Raw genomic sequence first — 18,703 nt, 5'->3', positions numbered from 1 at the left:
TGTGCAAAAAATAATGTCACCCACTGGAGGAAGGATGTATGGGCACCTTCCTGCACCCCCCTTCTTCCAACCGCACTCCTGACTTTGTGGGGGCTCCAGTGGGGACCCTGTTCTCACCAGCTTTTTGAGCAGAGGCACTAATAGCACTTTGTTTCTGCAGTGTCTTTTCTTTGTAGCAAATGCCCTCCAGAGTGGAAGGGCGGGTTTGCTTGCTGTTCAGCCTGAAAAATACAACATCTCCCTGTATGAAGCTTGGTCATGCTGGTGCAGGGTGCAGAGCCCAACACAGGGGCAGGAAAGAGATGAAACTTGCCATACCGTCAGGATACTCCCAGACTGTTTTGTCCCATAGGAGAGGGGTGCATGGATTGTGGGTGTGCGGCGGAATCTAAGAGCACAGATCTGAGGCTCATAGCAGGGGAGGGGTAGAGAGAGCGCAAGGGGCTGTGGAGAGGGGTCACGGGGGCTGTGGTGATGGGAGAATTATGGGGACCGCAGCAGGGCGGGGCGGGGGGAGAAATCATACGCTATCCAAAAATGAACAATGATGTAAGAAAATAAATACATTTAATGAAAAATAAATAAAAGATGGGATTTTCCTTTGCTCAGGACTCCTTGGCTTTGACATAAGCCCATTGCATGCACAGCCAAGGTTGGGGCTGGGGGGGAGAAACCATGGTAAGGCGAAGCTTCAGCTGCTTATGTTTGGTAAGAAAGTCCTTGGTGCAGAAGAGTGGACAGTGCAAGCCTGACTGGTGTTCTCAGAAAGACCTGCTTGCAAGCTTTGCCTTTGTCTAGAGACTTGGACCTGAGAAGGTTCCCCATCCATGGAATCACAGTTCATGCTGTGTGAGCACGATGCAGGCGGAGCCCCTGCCTGTCCCTGCGATCACCTGGAATTTGGGTGCACACAGAGGACGCTGCCTGCCTGATCTGCCCCAATAAAACCCTGGGTACAAGCTCTCGCCTCCTTTCCCGGCCCGCAATATTTCACACATGTTGTCACAAGTCGTTGCTGGGTAGTTGAGGGTGGCCAGGTGACCCCAGGGAGGGCCCTGGGGGCTTGTGCCTGCTTCCCTCTGTGCTTCACCCCATGTGCCTTTCCCCTTTGCTGACTTGGCTTTGGATCCTCACCCTATAATAGATCACTGCTGTGAATTCAAGCATGTGCTGACTCCTGCGGATTCTCCCAGCGAATCGTTAGGCCTGGGGATGGTGTTGGGGGACTCCAAATGCAGTCTCTGACCCCAGAAGCTGGTGTCTTCTGTCGGTATCTGTGAAACTGGCAGGCTTTTGATTAACTTGAAATAGGGGGAAATCACAGACATTTCAGTTCTCAATAGAACAATTCCTTCAAAGGACCCACGGAGTGGACATGTGGTGTGCGTGTGTGTTCAGGGGTCACACCATGCCCCATCATCCTGGAGTTGTGAGGGGGTCTGAATAAGCCCAGCAGAATCTGTCATGTCTCCTTCTCCGGGCACAAATCAAGAAGGGCATGCCTTATGTTTGGTAAGACCTGCTTGCAAGCAGGTCTTACCAAATCAAGTTGGGCATCCAACAACCTTGCACTCGTGAGAGCTAACCCGGAGGAAGTAGGACCCAGAAACTCGATGATGTTATTGGAGCACCTAAAACCCTCGGCCTTGAGGCCAGGCTGCCTCTGGATTATGTTAAGATACTTCAGACAATAAATTTCCTTTACTGTTTAATGTGGATTGGATTGGAGTTTTGATGACTTGTAACAGAAGGAGTCCTGTTCAAAGAATGTGGGTGTCGCTGCTCTGGTATAGAGAACCAAGCTTCACAAAGACTCTCAGTCCTTCCCGAGTCTAACTCAGTGAAAAGAGCCAACTTTCCAGCAGTCACCCATTGTAAAATACCTAAGTGCAGCGTGGCAGAGAGGAAATGCACCAGGTAACTTCTAGCCTGAGATGCAGTTTCCAGGCCGCAAAGATGTTCAGTCCTGAGATGCATATAAGAGATATGAACCTATATAGACAATTGAGGTGAAGTAGAGGTGCTGTAACCATAGCAATGTGAGCTAAAGACCCAGTTGCTAGGAGAGGATAAGGGGGTGGTTTGACTCAGGGGGACCTTTGTATTACTTTCAGATCTGCACCCTGTGGGCGATGGGCATCCTGTCCATGCACACCACTACAGTTCCTGGTTGCCTCAGCACAAGTGTTGGCTCGGCCTTGCCTGTGCTAGCTTTGTGTCTAAGAACTTGACCACTACGCATGTCCCTGCACACTTGGCGAGGGAGGGAGCTTTTGGATAACGAAAGCAAACATTGGAGGTTTTCTTTGGTACTTGGTTCAATTATGATGGCATGTATAGAATGTTTTAAATGGCTACAGAGTTGAGATTGCTAAAGATAAACCTTTTCTAATGGAGCATACTAAATTTATCCACACAGAATCTATAACATACAAAATAAATTAATAGGGAACACAACAGAATATGTTATGTTGTAAATGCAGCATGTGGCATTTAAGATAAAATAGCAAAAATATATACATTTTTGGTGCAAAGACATAGACACACTTTGGACCCATCTCACACAATTAATTCAATCCCAAATGAATAACACACATTTTTGAACAGATGTAACAGGAATGAATCATTTGAAAATAAGCTCTCTTCTATTGTCTCCTGACCACCTGATACATTGTATTTTCACTTAGTTGTCTGTCTCTTTACTACATTTTAAGCTCCATGAGGTCAAAGCCACTTTGGATTACAGCTCTATACCCAGCACCTAGAATCTGATATATAATAGGTTCTTTTTATAAATAAAGAGATCATGAATGAATTTAAAACAGGCACATATTTAAGCAAATTAAAGTCATTTTCTACAGCATCACTTCCAATGTGATATTCCAAGAGCTCAGCGAGGTCCTTGGTTGACCCCTGACTCTGTGAGTTGTGTCAGTGTCCTGCGGTTATATAGTCACTTGCTCAGACCAGCACTGGCTGTTTCTTCCCGCTGGGATACCCCCAGACTGTTTTGTACCATAGGACAGGGGTGCATGGTTGTGGGTGTGCTGCTGAATCTAAGAGGTTAATGGGGTGGGGGCAAAGCATGCCGGGGGGGGGAGGCTCATTCCAAGGTCCCCCGGAATTGCTGCGTGTGTTGCTCCAGCTTCTTGGCCTCGGCCTTCAGGTGCCCCAGGGCTGCGGGGCTGGGGTACTTGAGCACTGCCTGCTTGGTGGCCAGCGCCAGGTCCTTGAGCAGGCTGCACAGGTGGTTGCTGCCACAGAGGACTTCGTTGCGTGCGTCCCTGTCCTGTGTCTCCTTGCATAGCGCGTCCACCAGCTTCTGCCCCACCATGATGATCAGCTTGCTCTGCGTGATGACGATCTCGGGGGGCTGGCTGTCGTTGAGGCTGCTGGAAAAGGCGTTGATGGCTTTGAAGAGTGCCCCAAAGTAGAGGCGGCAGTGTTCGGAAAGGTGGATCCTTTTCTCAGGGTTCTGTAGACTGGAAGATTGGGGGGTAGGACAGCAAGGATTCTACAGAAAGAGAAGAAAACAGTAGCTCAATGAGAGATCCCTCCAGCAGGCTGGTGTGGTCTCGCTTTTCCTGCTTGTGCTCAATTGGCTAGACTCGTCACATGAAAAAGTACAACTTTGGGAAGTCCTATACACAACATCTGCCTAACAAATTAGTTAATGCTTTCAAAATACTGTTGCAGTGAGTTATAGTGTATGAGTGTATTTACAGAAACAACTTATAAATCGCATTGTGCATATATAAAATCTTCCACATGCTAGAGAGAGATTCTTACTCAATCCTCCAACAAGCCATCAGAAACCCATGCTAAGGAATACCTTAAAGACTAAATTTATAAACTTCAAAAAATGCCAGCAAACTTGATGATAAGATTTAAACCCTTATTCAACAGATTAAAGATCTTTTAAAATCCTTTCTATCTCAGTCTCAGAGATAGACTGGGAGGGGATGGGGATGGGGTGGCGGGGTGGGAGTCCAGCCACTGCAGCACAAGTTCAATTCCTGGCCAGGGAGCTGACCCACATGGCACAGCAGACCTCTCCTGTCTCCCCGCTGCTCCCCTCAGCAGTGTAGTTTGGTCACTCTGCCTGTTCTGCTCCCCACTCGGTCTCTGGTGAATCCTCTCACCCCTGCACCTCTGGCCTGCACCCCAGTTCTTGTATGCATAAATAAGTAAATTTTTAAAAATAAAAAATAAATTAAAAAAGTCCCTGTGTTTACTTAAATTAACTCAAAGGAAATTTTGAAAACTGGTAAATGGAAAACAAGTGAACTTTGCCACCAATAGAAAGCAACTGATAAAAAGAGGCACAAGATAACATCTAGACTTAAAAAAAAAACAGAAGAGGAAGAACAGCAAGTGTCAACAAGGTGTTAAAGATACGGGCCCCCCAAAATGTGGTTTTTATTTTGTTGTTATAATCAGAAAAATTAGAGAATGTCAAAGGGAATGTGAGTTTGTGCTACTTGAATGCATACCAGTTTCATCCATGATAAAAATACAGAATGTGAATTATTTCACTGAAGGTTAATAGATTATATTCTACATCCTGGGGTTCTCTGGACTTGGCTTGTCCCTTCTACTGTAAAAAAGGGAAAACCATCCCCCAAACCAAACCCCTCCTCCCCATGTGTGTTGCCTATAATGTTGAAATATTCATAGCAGAGAACAATTGTAGGGATAAGCTACATCTCTCAAAATTGTAATATGTGGTAACACCTACCTGGGTTTCTAAGTCTCTGTTGACAGCCAATCTTGGTTCCAAGGTGGGTTTTTCTCTTTCTTGTAGGTTAAGCAGCTTCTGATAAAATAAAATACCTTGGAATTGCCAACTTGGATGGTTTTTAACTACAATGCCTTATGTTGATCATGGACATGGTGGTTTCCACTAGTGTTTCTAGTAGCTGCTGAAGTTCAGTTTTTGTGGATGGCTCTGCCTACTGATGCCTCTGCCAACAAAGGACATTGCGGCATCCCTGGTGGGCATCACCCACCAACGTGGCCAAATATGACATCTAGGTTTGTGCAATGACACCGTGACATTCACACAGCAACAAAATCACCTAACTCTTAAGGGAGTTACACGCATGTTTAAAATGGGGAAATGAAAAATGTCCACATTCTTAGCTTCTCTGGAGGTGCCAAAGCTCTCACTCCACCAGGCATGTCAGCAGATGCCAAGACTGGGCAGAACGTGTTGAATGTGACAAGTCTCCCGAGCCCAGCTGCGCCCTCAGACTCGTGACTGACCCTGCGCTGAGGTCTCTCTCTGCAGGGCTGGAGCTCAGGCAGCTAAAGCGTGCAATGAGCAGCCGGAGCCTGGAGGTGGCTAAAACCCCCACAACTCAGAGTGTTTACACTTCCTCTTCCGTTTCTAAGAATCCACTACAGTGACTAGATGTATAGCTTTTAAAGATGCAAGGAAACTTGAGATGAAAAAATTTTGCTCGAAGGGCAGATTTCAAAAGGTTTGAAATCAAACCTTTGAATTTCAAAAGTAATTCTTCCCCTTTTGAGGAGTGGAGAAAAACCCCGGGCCCCCACATTTCCAGAAGACTTTCTACCCGCCTTAACATCAAAATATTCATCTGACTTCTTAAAACAATTTCATCTAGAATTTTCCTTTCGAGAATTTTATTTTCTGAAAAGTGCAGCCCAGGTCTCCCCAAAGCCTAGCAGTTCTAGAAAGATCCGCAGCATCGTGCTCAGGGTGTCCTCTCAGTAACACTGAGCCCTGAGCCACCAGCTGGGACTCGGAACTCACCTGGTTGCAGACATTGGTTCTGTGTCGATTGAAAGGGGAGCTGCTTTGGTACGATTCGGATTCCCTTTGGGGAAGTCGATTGCATTTTGCAAGCTTAAATTCTGCATTTGGGGTCAACAGTACAGTCTCTCCCCTTTCACAACTGTGCTTGAAAAGGAGCCTCCCGTTGGCAATGACCATGGAGGCAAATCTCTTGACGTCTTCTGGAACCGTCCGTGCCGCCATGACAAATCTCTCCAGGTCATCGGGGCTGGTTTGGCCTTTGTCAGTCACAAGGACTTCCAGGGACCAGTTGACGCTCTCCAGGCTTTCCCTGGTTTCCTGCAGGATCTGGTGCGAGTGGGAGATCACCTGCAGCTGCTCCCGGATTCTGGCCTGAAGGTGACAGTCAGTGAGCCGAGAGGCTGTCCTCGCCACCGCCCGGGCGAAGGCCAGGAATTCTCTCAAAGATCCTTCTATGTGTTCAACCGCCCTGCGGACGGCATCCACGTTGGCCTCCAGGTGCTCTCGGGACCGCCACTGCCTGCTCACGAAGAGCATCAGGCCCGCGACGGAGCCAGCCACCTGGTGCTGCAGAACCGCCGCCGTCTCTTTGGCCAAGTCCTGGCCCATGGGCTGCTCCATTGCTGGTTCCTCTGAGAAGGAGCTGGACAAAGAGTCAGTGGATGTGGAGGAGCCAGAAGACATGCCGCTGGCTCTGCTGTCAGAGCTAGAAGCAGACAGTCTGTCCAGGTCGGGAGACAGCGAGGCCGCCTGTCTGGGGTAGCACCAGGAAGCCGGGTCCCGGGGGGCCTCTGGAGCTCCGCCCGCTTTGCCCAGCTCCTTCTTGGGCTGGGGGTCACTCACCATCCCTTTAGGGATGTCATAAATGTTCGGCTTGGTGTTCTGCTGCTCCACCCGGGGAGCCAGGAAGCTGGAAGGAACCCTGAAGTTGGTTCCTTCTTCCAAAGGGACCGCGTCCCGGGGTGCTGGGCGGCCACAGGAAGGAATTTCCTGAAGGCTGAGTTTTTTCTGCATGGATGCATTTTTAGGCAGGTGTGGCGTGAGGGACGGGGCTCTGCTGTCTGGAGGACTCGGGGAGCTGGACAGATGCCAGGGGTGGGCCTGGGGCCGCGATCCTTCCATGAAGCCGGTTAGAGCTGCATTTCTGACACTGGCTTTTTCTGAAGACACAGGCGTGTCATACATCCATTCTGACTTCTGAGGGTTTGGCAAAGTGCTGTAGCCACTATTTTTTAAGGCTGTGGCTGATGTCAGCGGGACACTCTGGCCCTGGGAAGAACCACACAGGGTCGCCTGATTTAGTAGCAATGAAAAGGGGGTGTGAGTGACACTTCTGACCAATGTATATCGTGCTGAGGACCTACTGCATGCCTGTGGGGGCGCCCACTGCTGTCGTCACACACGGCTCTTCACTATCTAGTTCGGTCCTCCTTTGAATCTCCTTTCTCTCCACTTCCACTAAACCTTCACACCACTCTGCTCCCACCCTCTTTGCAGAACCCAGACACCCAGGCTGTTTGCCTTTCTCTGAACTCAGAATGCTTCCTTTGCACTGTTATGCTGAATTTTCCCCAAGCTGGTCCCTCTCTTCTAAATGCCCTTTCCATCCCTTTCCTTGCCATCCAGCAAACTCCTACACATCCCTCATGGCCCTACTGAGATGTTGTTGCCTCTATGGTGCAACCTTAGCCATAGGGGTTTTATTACATACACGTGACAGACTCCAACGATCGACATGGATTATGGACTCCAGTAAGTCAACTCTAGACAAGTAAAAGCCCACTTTAGCACAACACCCCTCTGAGGGATATGATAACTAGAAGCATTGATTCAGAAGCTAGTGAGCTCATGCTCTGTGCCCAGCACCAGATCTGGTCTTCTGCAAGGATCACCTCACTTAATTCTTGCAGTATGTCTGTGACACGAGAGAAGTTAGAGCCGTGTCCTCCCCTGGAGACAGTCTGTCCCAAGCACATGCCTGCCATAAGGAATTACATTCCTAATTTGGACCACACTAATGAAGCTTCCCAAAGGATTTTCATGGTATCGAACCTCAGCCCCTGGGCATACTTACACTTGCTTGGGTGGCAGGGGCACCGAGTCTTGCCTTTTGGGGGCTGGCAGGTATGTCATATAATCTCTGCTTCTCTGTCTCCTGGGGAAAAGACCACAAGAGGATGATTTGGATTTTTCCCTCCTGATGACTGTGCAGCGCACACTCTCCCTACTCCAGTTTGTTCCAAATGAAAACATCGATGGGGCTTCAGGGACGACGCTCCTCTGGACATTTCAATTCCTCCATGAGCCTTGGGGAAGCTAAAGTGACTTCTTGTCACCATGAGTGACCAGCACCTGCAGGTTTTCTTTTTCTTTTTTTTTTTTTTAAAGATTTATTTATTTATACAAGCACTGGGTAGAGTCAGAAGCACGGGAGGGTGAGAGAATTCACCAGAGCCAGAGCGGGGAGCAGAGCAGGCAGAAGGACCGGAGCACAGTGCTGAGGGGAGCAGCAGGTGGCAGGAGAGGTCTGCGCGCCATTTGGGACCCTCCTCCAGTGACCGGGGAGCAGCCGGGGATCGAACCGGCGCTGCAGAGGCTGCGGGCAGCTTCACAACCCAGCGCTCAACCGCTGCGCCACCGGGGAGGCCCAGCACCTGCAGGTTTTCATCTTGATCAGAACTTGACTGCCAGCCCTGGCTACCCTTGAGAAGCGTGTGGGAACTTTACAATTCTTTTGCCTGGAGCCCACCCTGACTTCAAACAATGGAGTCTGGAGTTGGAGAGTGCAGGCAGTGGGTCTGGTTGAGGTCCCCAGCTTTTTATCTCCATTGATAGGGCAAGGAGAACGCAGCCTCAGAGCAGTTTTGATGGGCTAAACGATGAGAAAAGCTGTTTTCTGATGACACAAAACCTGTCTCGCCAATTCGATGTACTAGCTAGCTACAAATACAATTTTTTTAGACTTACTTATTTATGCATACACGAGCTGGGCTGTAGGCCAGAGGTGCAGGGGTGGGAGGATTCGCCAGAGACAGAGTGGGGAACAGAACAGGTGGATCTACTGAAATCCACTGCTGAGGAGAGCAGCGGGGAGACAAGAGGGGTCTGCTGCGCCATGTGGGTCACTCCCTGGTCAGGGATCGACCTCGTGCTGCGGAGGCTGGAGATACCTTCACAGTGCTGAGATTTAACCTCTTGCACCACCAGGGAGGCCCACTACAAATAAATTTTTAAAAAATGTTCACCCTGCAGAGATCATTATGATTCTGGTGTACATCCTTCAAGAGATTATTATTTAACAACACACATATATGTATGTGCATAGCTGCTCAGACAGCAGCGCCCTGGGAGCCTGGGCTTTTGGAAGAAGGCGGCTGGGTGCTGTGTATGCATGGATTAAAACACCCACGACAGGTCAAGAGTACAATTTTTAAAAAGTAGTCGTAATTCAAGTAGCACGATCTTCTCCCAAGCTGGCCTGGGCGCTCCGGCCCTAGAGATGACTTTTGAGTGTGATGGGTCCTTTGGGGTCAGTGGGCGGCTCCAGAAAACCCCTGCTGGTAAAGCAAAGATGCAGTGTCCGTGACACTCGGAGGCCACCCTGGGGGCTGGTGGGGGTGCTCACCTTCAGGGCCGGGGGCGCCCGGCTCTGGGCCGGCTTGTCGTACAGCGGGGGCTGCAGAGCCGGCATGGAGGCCCAGGCAGGCCTGGGAGTTGTGAAGAGGGCCTGGGGGAGAAAAGAAGAGGTGAGGGAAGGAAATGCCCCAGGGGTCTACAGATCACATTCAAAGTCGCCCCCCCAAGGGCGGAGGCAGCTCTGGCACAATTGGGGCGTTCACCAGCACCCCTAACTGCTGTCCTTCACTCTGAGGTGAGGAATAGCAGCACACGGTGGGCGGTCCCCTTGCACCACCCCATCTGGAAGCTGGTGAGAAATTGAGGTTCTGGGATCCACACCAGCTGCACTGAGTTTGTGTGTCCTCATGGGGAGCCCTGGGATCTGCGGCATCCCCACAAGCTTCCCTGTGATTTAACCTGAGCCTGGGAGGCCCACGGATGCAGCCGTGGCTGAAAGGTAGGGGGCTCTGAGGCACAAAGAGGGACCAAGAGGCCCGCTGGTGTCTCATGGGCCAGAGTGTCCCCGTGGACTGGACGTGGGGCTCACAGGCCAGCGAGACGCTCCAGAGGTGGGGCCGGAGGTGACCTGCCTGCCTGGGGGTTAAGGGAAGAGCCTCAGGCCCCCAACTAGAGGACAGGCCATGTCACTCGGCTGAGAGCTGATGAAGTCAGCGGGTGACACAAGGGATGGGGGGCCTGGCACGAGGTTAGTGCTCAAATTCATTCATTTGATTGTTTTGGGTGAAAGAAGGTGTGGCAGTAGGGAGGGCCCAGGGGTCTGGCCAGAGAACAGGCTGGAATAACAGACGCACATGAAGCCGCTACAAAGCCAAAGCAGGACCTTCCTCCCCGGGACACAGTTGTCAAGCGAGACACATCCCAGGCCTTGACGTCTCTCGGCAACAAGCCACCTTCTTGTGAAAGCCCAGGCTCCCAGGGCACTGCTGTCTGAGGGTCCAGCGATAAGAAGGGAGCATCTCCTCCGCCAGGGAGCAGCCGCGACTCCTGGCCTCAGGCCAGGACTTCAGAGAAGTGCCACCAGGTGCCATGTGCCATGTCTACTCTGACTTTGGGGGTCCCAAGGAGGGAGTGGCTGAGTCCACTTTGCAGCCTGGACTGATAGTGACCCCAAACACACTGCCCCGTTTTGCACAGAGTCCATCCACTCCTTCACCTACATTTCCTCCAAAGCCCCGCGTCCTCGCCTGTGATTAGTCTCATCCTCTGCTGACACATGCTTGTGGCCCCCCCCACTTTGTGGGTCGCCTCACTCAGTGCACCCATAAATCTGATGTGGTCTCCTCTGGCCTTTGGCTGATGGGTCCAGGACAAACTCGTCACTGGTTCCCCATGACACTCGGAAGTTGAACCCGCGCTCCTAAGAGCCGTGCTCCCTCCAAGCCCACACCAGACGCACGCGTCCCCCACTGACCATCACACCCCTGGACCTTCCTCCCAGCACCCACTTATCCCAACGCACCAAGCACCCCCACCACAAAGCCTCCCGTGCTGTTCCTTCCTCCCCTGCTCCCCTGGCCTAGGCCCATTTACCAATGAAGCTGACTTTGTGGGTGACACAAAGTCACCCACAGAGAAAGCAAAGGGACTTCCCTGGGGCGGGGTTACGGATGGAAGGAAGCTGGTAGGAAAATGCCCAGTGTTTCTTAGAAAAACGTAGGTTCAATTTGGCAATGATTTCAGGAACATGTTTGAAAGGTTGGTTTGAAGAGACTTGGGGAACCCCCAAAGGAAGCTCCATTTCAGGAACTGGTGGGTGCGAGAGCAATTTCACAAAGAAATCTGACCCTTTTCATTTGAAATACGAATGATTCCTCTCTCTGAATTTAGACCAAAACCAAATATATTCATCACATTCATTGCAGGGTGATTTTTTTTAAAAGTCCGGCCCACATATTATATTAAGGAAGTTGGACTAAAAAGTAAAACCTGTGGCTGCTGGGGGAAGTGGCTGGAAAAAGCAGCTCTGGCTGCTGGTTTCGTTGTGCTGCTTGATCTGGGTCTAAGGACCGAACCCCACCCTTAGGACCTGGCTGCAGTACAAAGTTCGCTGCAGAGAAGGGGTGCGTCCACCAGGGGCAGCTAACAGGCTCAAGGCCGGCCTGCGTGTCTGGGCCGGAGCAGGTAAGGATGTCCGGTCGGAAGCAAGGAAGCCTCCCACTCGGGTCTCTGCCGGCTGTGTGACCCTGGAGGGGCCTTTCACCTCCCCAGAAACCCATTTCCTCATTTGTAAAATGGACAGCTGTTCTGTCGCCAATCCCCTCCAGCTGGAAGCTGCTGCTTCCAGCCGCACAAGACCATGCAGACTCCTCTCAGGACAAGCTGAGCCACGCGACCTGTTCCCGTGCCAGCTTCTAATTTAGGCCAAGCTTGCTCTAGAGATAATCCAGCCATTGTGGACATGGTTGTCTGGGCTGCGTGGGCCTGCAGGAAAACAGCTCGAGGAGCACCTGGACACACCTGGACACACCTGGTCCCGGCAATGCTCTGCCCTCAGGACTCTGAATGCACAGTGGTCTCAGACCTGGGCCAGTCACCTGCTCACATTAGCGGGGAGATGTCTGCCTTTTCAGAGGATCAGAGGAGTTGTAACAGATCATCTTGCTTCTTCCAGCCCTTTGCTTCTTGCAGTAGAGGAAGAGGTGAAACTTTCCAGTCTCACCAAAAGGAGCGAGTAGAGGTGACCTCAGAAATGATGGGGTGCAGCGCTCTTGAGATACAGAGCGAGAAAGAGGCACGCAGAGGGGCGTTTCGAAGTGTTCAGTTGTCCACAGGGCCAGGCTGCCCACAACCAAGTGACCCAGGCCCAGGAATCCTGATTCCTGGGCCCCAGAGGCAGTGCTTGCTTTAAGAGACCCCCAAGCACAGAGAAGGGAGGGAAAAACCAGTGGGAGGACGAGAGAATAGATGTGGCCAGGGCAGCCGTGGAGGGAAGTTGAACAAGAAAACAAGGGCAGCAAAGTTCCCTGGGTATTTTATGGGGCCACCTCAAGAACCCAATTTGAGCGGCCACGTGCCCTGGCTTCTGGCTTCCCCTTCTGTGGATGTGGTTTCTGGTATCACTGCAGCCGCGCCAGTGAGGGTGCCAGTCGCCCCGACACTTGGTGTCCAGGACTGTCTGTGAGTCTAGAAGTTGAGAGTGAGGTCGATGGTCACAAAGGCTTTCCCGTCTCTTGAGCCCAGACCCCTGGCGCTGGTCTGGGTGTCAGGAAAGCTGGAGACGGTGGCACAGCCACTGCTCCCCTTTCAGGGACAGGCATGGACAGTGGTTTCTGCTTGTTTTGCTTTCTTTAGTGGCTTTGAAAAGCAACTGAAAAGAGCTGCCACTGAGGCCACTTGTGCTGTGGGAGGAACCCCTCTAGGTCCTGCCCTGGGGCCAGCTGTTCTAGAAAGGCCCAGCTCCCCTTGGAGTTCAGCGACATCCCTGGGGCTCGGAGCTCGCGCCCGCAGGAGGCAGCTGTGCTGTAGGTGGATGTAAAGTCCGCGGGATCTAAAATCTAAAATCTTTTAAGAAATCAGCTTCAGGGCTTCCCCGGTGGCGCAGCGATTGAGCGCTGGGCTACGAAGCTGCCCGCAGCCTCTGCAGCACCGGTTCAATCCCTGGCCGCCGGCAAGGGTCCCATATGGTGCGCAGACCTCTCCTGCTGGGCCCGCTGCTCCCCTCAGCAGTGTATTTCGTCAGTCTGCCTGCTCTGCTTCCTGCTCTGGCTCTGGTGAATTCTCTCACCCTTCCATGCTTCTAACTGTACGCAGTGCTTGTATAAATAGATAAATAAATAAATCTTAAAAAAAAAAAAAGAAATCAGCTTCATGCTGAAGGAAGGGGGCACTGGCCGATGGTGGGGAGTATTCCTGGAGGCCCCCAGCACCATTTGGGGAGCAGCCCTTCCCCGGCACTGTGGCCACCTGTGCGGGGTCCCTGGAGCTGAGATCTCATGTGTGCTGGCTGGAAAGGCCCTCGAGGCTGAAGACCATGCAAAACTACACTGTGTTCTTAACACCCCAGGAAGGCCAGATGGGGGTGCAGGGAGCAGTGGGTGTCGGGAAGACACCACATTATTTTGCTCTTTTGTAATTCCCTTAAAAATTTCTGCTGTGTTTACTGAGGGCTTCTTTTCCCCTGTTTTTTAAAAACTGCTATTTTTTCAAGTTACAGATGGAACCATACTTTCTAGAACACAGGTCAACTATTTAATCTTTTGGCTCATCCAATCTATTGAGTGAGTCCCGCCTAACATTCTCCCTCCATCACGCTGGGTCCTGAGGGCTGGGAGAAAGGAGAGAAGAAAACGCAGGTCTCAGCCAAATGCCTTTCTTCTTCTTTCTCCGTCACCAATTCCCCTTTAGGGGTAACCACGGTGGGCGTGTCTTCTTTCCATCCCGTGAGCACGCGCGCGCGCGCACACACACACGCACGCACGCACACTCCAGGGAATTGGGTGGGTTTTTTCCTTGATGGTTTTTTTGTTTGCTTGGCTTTTCCTTCTTTTTTAAATCAGTATTTACTGATTTACCTTGCACTTACCAAACTCTAGGGCTTGGGGAGGACAGCTTTACACCTGGACACCTGCACACGCCTCACCCCCAGCCCCCCATGACCGCACACCTCGGCACCTCTGACTTCTCCCTGAACAAGTGATGTTACAATAGCCGTGGCCTCCACGACCGGAGATCTGCTTCCCTCTCGTGTGTTTCTGTAGCAATTCTAGACCTAGAATTCCTGGGTTGACAGGTGTATGAATATATTTTAATCTGACGAGAATTTCTGGTCTTTGAGCCCACGGAAATTCAACCCCAACATTTGCCACCATCACCACGAGTCTAAAGCAGCCCCATTCTCCCCCATGAGCAGCCCTAATGCTTCTGCAAATGGCTCAGCTAAGCATTCAGTTCCCACAAAGTGTGGGTGTCTTGGAGAGCTGGGGGACCACTGGGGTGCAGAGTGTTAATGACAACTCAAGTGGGGGCAAGCACGAGCTCCCCCATAACCCCAGCAGTCTGGATCCCCATTTTGCACATCTGGTCTCCTGTGAGTCCAGGGGGCCTGAGGCCCCTGGGTGTCAGCGACCCTCGGGCCGGGTCTTTTGTCTGAACCAGCTCACCTGTCTCGGCGCACCCAGCACCTTCTCACAGACGATGCTGCCGCTGGCCGGGGGGCTGGGGACCTCGTAGACCTGGGCGGCGGCTGGCGGGGGTCCCCTGACCCAGCTCTTCATCTGCTCGTACACGGGGCCAGGCGGCGAGGGGCTGAGCAGGGTGGGCGCCTGGCAGGTCTTTTCAGGGCCGGCAAGAGAGTCTCTCATGAAGGGGGGGCAGGGCCTGTCTGCGGGGGTCTCCGTGAGGATTTGGAGGCGGTTGGCGGGGGCCAGGCCCAGCCTCCCATGGAGCAGGCACTTCCACCAGCCCTCGCTTTCCGGCACGTTTTGCTCCAGAATGGTCAGGATGTCTCCCCTGGAGAAGGCCAGCTCGTCGGAGCAGTCGGCGCAGTTGTCGTAGAGGGCCCTGGCCAGGAGCGCCTGGGACGGGGGAGAGCAGGTGTGGTTATGAGTGCCGCTGCGGGGGGTGGGTCCTTGGCCACCCCAGGAGCCCCCAGCAGCTCCCAGCTGCTCCCAGCTGCTTTGCCCAGGGGACCTCATCCCCACCCTTTACCCAGTTTACTCCTATCCATCCTTGGGGTCCCAGGTGACGTGTCACATCCTCAGGGAAGTCTGACCTGCACCCTAAGACCAGCCTGGGCTCCCTAATGGGCCCTCGTGGTGCTGATTTAACGTGATGTGGATGGAAGCCCTGGCTCTGTGACTTCCCAGCACCTCCCTGGCCTTGAAATGGGCATAATGGGGCTCTCCGCCTCCCGGGTGAAACCCCCGCGGTGGATGTGCGTGAAGCTCACTTAACAGTGCGTGGCAGTTAGTTCACGCCTGGTGAGGTCGGCTTTTCCCACATCCCTGTTCCAGGGGTCCTGGGCTGGGGGTGGGGGGGGGCTCCTGACTTGTGCTGGAAGTTGTCAGAAAACTGGGACCCGATCTCCATTATTCGCTGCTTGGTCCCCAGCGCCAGGCACACACTGGTGCATGAATGTTCCTTAAGGCACCACTGATGAGACAGACACGGGGCGGGGGCTCTCCTGGGGTCACACAGCCGGGTTTCTGAATTCCCACCCACCAGGCTCTCTTGGTAAACCGCATGGCCCTCCAAAAAAATACATATATTCTTGTGGCTGTGGCAGTGCCAGTTAAGCCGCCTCCTTACTGGAATTTTCTGCTCTAATTAAATGAAAGCAATTTGCTTCTGTGGGTTCTAATGTAGTCACCCCCCTGCCTTCCTTATTATATAATTCCATTATACAAAAATTAGGCAGTATGAAAACGACCCATAAGTTCACAATCTGAGGTAATCATACCACGTTGACATTTACCCTTTTGACCACTTTCCCCCTTTCTGTAACTAAACATATGTAATGATGCTTTTTACCTTCCTTAGCGCCTCATACCTAGTTTACAAATGAAGCAAAAATGACCACTCCTTTCTCGACATCTGTTGAGAACAGTTATTTTTGTTTGCATAATTTTTTTGTTACAGGAAATGGACAAGGAGGGCCAGCCGCTCAAAAATAGCAGCTTAGACACATAATGGGGCCTGCAGATTTAGGGAAACACAGCTACGTGTAGACCCCGGATGCATAATGGTCCTTCATGCAGGCAAACGGGCTTGAAAGCCCCTCTAAGGTCTACTGATTTCCCAGGGGACCAGGGACAAGTTTTAGCCACAAAACTCTTATTTCAGGAGCAAAGTTCATTTAAAAAAGCACAGAAAAAGACAAGCAAACAGAGAAAACAAAAATGTTCATAGAGACCCTGGTCCGTTCCTCCTTTAGTTTGTCTTCCCAGAGCTTTCCTTGTGCATGTTGGGTTATATCACACTGAGAGTCACAGTTACAATTTTAATACTTCATATGATCAGTCAATACACAGTTTCATGACCTTTTTCTCTTCACTTAAAAATAGATGGTGTCAGGGTCTCCCTGGTGGCACGGGCGGTTGAGCGCAGCACTGTGCAGCACCGGTTTGATCCCAGCAGCCGGTGAGGGTCCCACAAGGCGCAGCAGACCGCTCCTGTCTCGCCCGCTGCTCCCCTCCGCAGTGTATTGCATCAGTCTGCCTGTTCTGTTCCCCACTCTGTCTCTGGTGAATCCTCCCACCTTCCTGCGCTTCTGGCCTGTACCCCAGTTCTTGTAAATAAATAAATCTTTAAAAAAAAGATCATGTTCTTTAAAAAAAAAAAATAGATGGTGACATCTTCCCACGTCAACCGTTTCCTTCTCTGCCCTTGGACGTTGGTGCTGGTGTCCATGGTGCAGATGAACTAGGCTTGTCGTCCCTGGAATTGGGACATTTCAGCTCTTTCCAGTTTTTAGCTACTGCAACAGCCTGAGAGAAACTTGACAGCTAGATGTGGGCAACTCCCCAGTCCGGTTTCCACAGCTGCATCTCTGGGCCGGATGGGCTAGGAGACCCTAACCAGGCTCTTTCCCCAGCCGGGCCTGGCCCAGTCGTGTGGTTTGCCTCATTTACGCTTCGCCCACCAGGGATGAGGCTACACACCCCCTCCATTCACCCTGTGCATGATTAGATATTAGATATCAAAACATTCCTTCTAAAATCTTTGTTGAGGTAACTTCAAATTATTTTAACACATCCTTGGAAATACTGAGACTTCCCAGAACTACAGATCCAGCCCTCGCTGCAGTGGGTGCCGGTTGGCTGCCTGTCGAGTTAAGGGTGGATGCAGACAAACGTTGTCCTGTCCTATTTCCAGGCCTTTGGAGGGGAGAGACACAGCTCCAAGGTGACAGCGCAACCTCGCTCAGAGCAGGGCAAGAAGGAAGCCTTTTGCCCGCCCCTGGTGACCCTCAGGAAGGCTGACCTCTGAGATATCCAGAGCATGGACCTCGAGGCCTTGCTAGTCTGCACCTGCAGTTACTGTCCCTTCAAGCTGCTGTGAGTGGGTTTCACATGAACGTGGGCACTCGGCTTAGTGGACCCACAGAGACGAAGCATTTAGCAGGAAAACATTTCTAGCATCTTATAAAGACTGAATTAAAGTCAAGGCTTAGTGAAGTTATGTGTGGCTTTGTAGATTTTTTTCACTTAAAGAAGGTAATAATTTTTGTTCAGTAGAAATGGATGTAGGTTGGAGTTTATTAGCTTGTAGGAGTTCAACCAGATTTGCATGGACCCTTCAAGACAACCCTAACACTCCTTTGTTCAACTGCCTGTAAATACCAAGATTCTCAAAGGCTCTCTGAGCATTTTACGGGTCCCTTCATTACTGGTCCCTTCATTAAGGAATCCGATTAATACATTCTTGGACCAGAGTTTACTGCACATCCTCACAAGAGTCTTGATTTTACCTTTCCAGAAATTACACTTTAACTGCCACCCTGGGCAAGAAGACAAAAGAAGAGAAGGGAAAACAAAAACACAATCTCCAAACCAGCATCATAACTTCCATGAAATACATTTAACACACTTTTAAAAGCAAAAGCCTGCCGCAGACACGCGCTGGCATTTTTCTAGAAGCAAGAGCACATCGGCCCTCGGGGGGCAGCACCTGCTGAGCTGGTGGCTTGTCTACTGTGAAAGGGAGGGACAGACTTGAAGGAGCATCTGTCCCCGGGGCCCCACAGCTGTCCACAATGGACAGCAGCAGCCTAACTTTGGAGACGTGGTTCCCCAAATGTTGCCATAGCCCAGTGCCTTGCAGTATGAGATTTCATGACCAGCAGCGTGTCTCTGGACAGCTCACGAAGACATTTAATATCTCAGAGTTGTAATCACAAAGGTTTAGGTGACAGCAGAAGAATGAAACCATGGGCGTTCGTCACTGAGCGAGGAGAGGGGACAGTGAACAATGCTGAGGGGGGCGCTTATTTGTTGTGTAGCCAGAAGTTACTCTATCACTTCATTCTCGGAAGCCTCACAGGTGGGTCATCTCACGCCCATTATACAGACAAGGCAACTGAGGATCAGAGGAGGGAATGACTCACCCAAGATCCTGGGAAGCCCTACTGTGTGCTTCCTTTTACAGCCCGTTCTCCAGGTACTGGCTGCAATGCCTCCCACACTTGGCCTGGGACATGCTGGACTCTGGATTAAAAACCTGCCATTGCTTAGAATTGCACTTAGAACAAAAACCTGAACTCCCAGCCCGAGCGCCTCCAGGCCCCCTCTTCTGTCCATTTCCCTCCAACCACCTTGTTTTCTGACTTTTCTCCGATGTACTAAG

General features: G+C 51.3%; 1 protein-coding gene across 1 annotated transcript; it reads right to left on the bottom strand.

Moving 5' to 3' along the window:
* Nucleotides 1-2,654: 2,654 nt before the first annotated feature.
* On the bottom strand, nucleotides 2,655-15,054 carry CASS4 (Cas scaffold protein family member 4). Its single transcript, XM_037501644.2, has 5 exons — nucleotides 14,521-15,054; nucleotides 9,408-9,509; nucleotides 7,857-7,937; nucleotides 5,780-7,051; nucleotides 2,655-3,514 (listed from the first exon to the last, which is right to left on the bottom strand). Exons 1-5 carry the CDS (start codon nucleotides 15,052-15,054, stop codon nucleotides 3,104-3,106), a joined length of 2,400 nt encoding a protein of 799 aa, XP_037357541.1. The 3' UTR covers nucleotides 2,655-3,103.
* Between the last annotated feature and the right edge of the window lie 3,649 nt (nucleotides 15,055-18,703).

Source organism: Talpa occidentalis, unplaced genomic scaffold, assembly GCF_014898055.3.
Source record: "Talpa occidentalis isolate TD23 unplaced genomic scaffold, MPIMG_talOcc4v2.1 talOcc4.10, whole genome shotgun sequence".
Lineage (NCBI taxonomy): Eukaryota > Metazoa > Chordata > Mammalia > Eulipotyphla > Talpidae > Talpa > Talpa occidentalis.
This window is presented reverse-complemented; position numbering and strand designations above follow the sequence as displayed.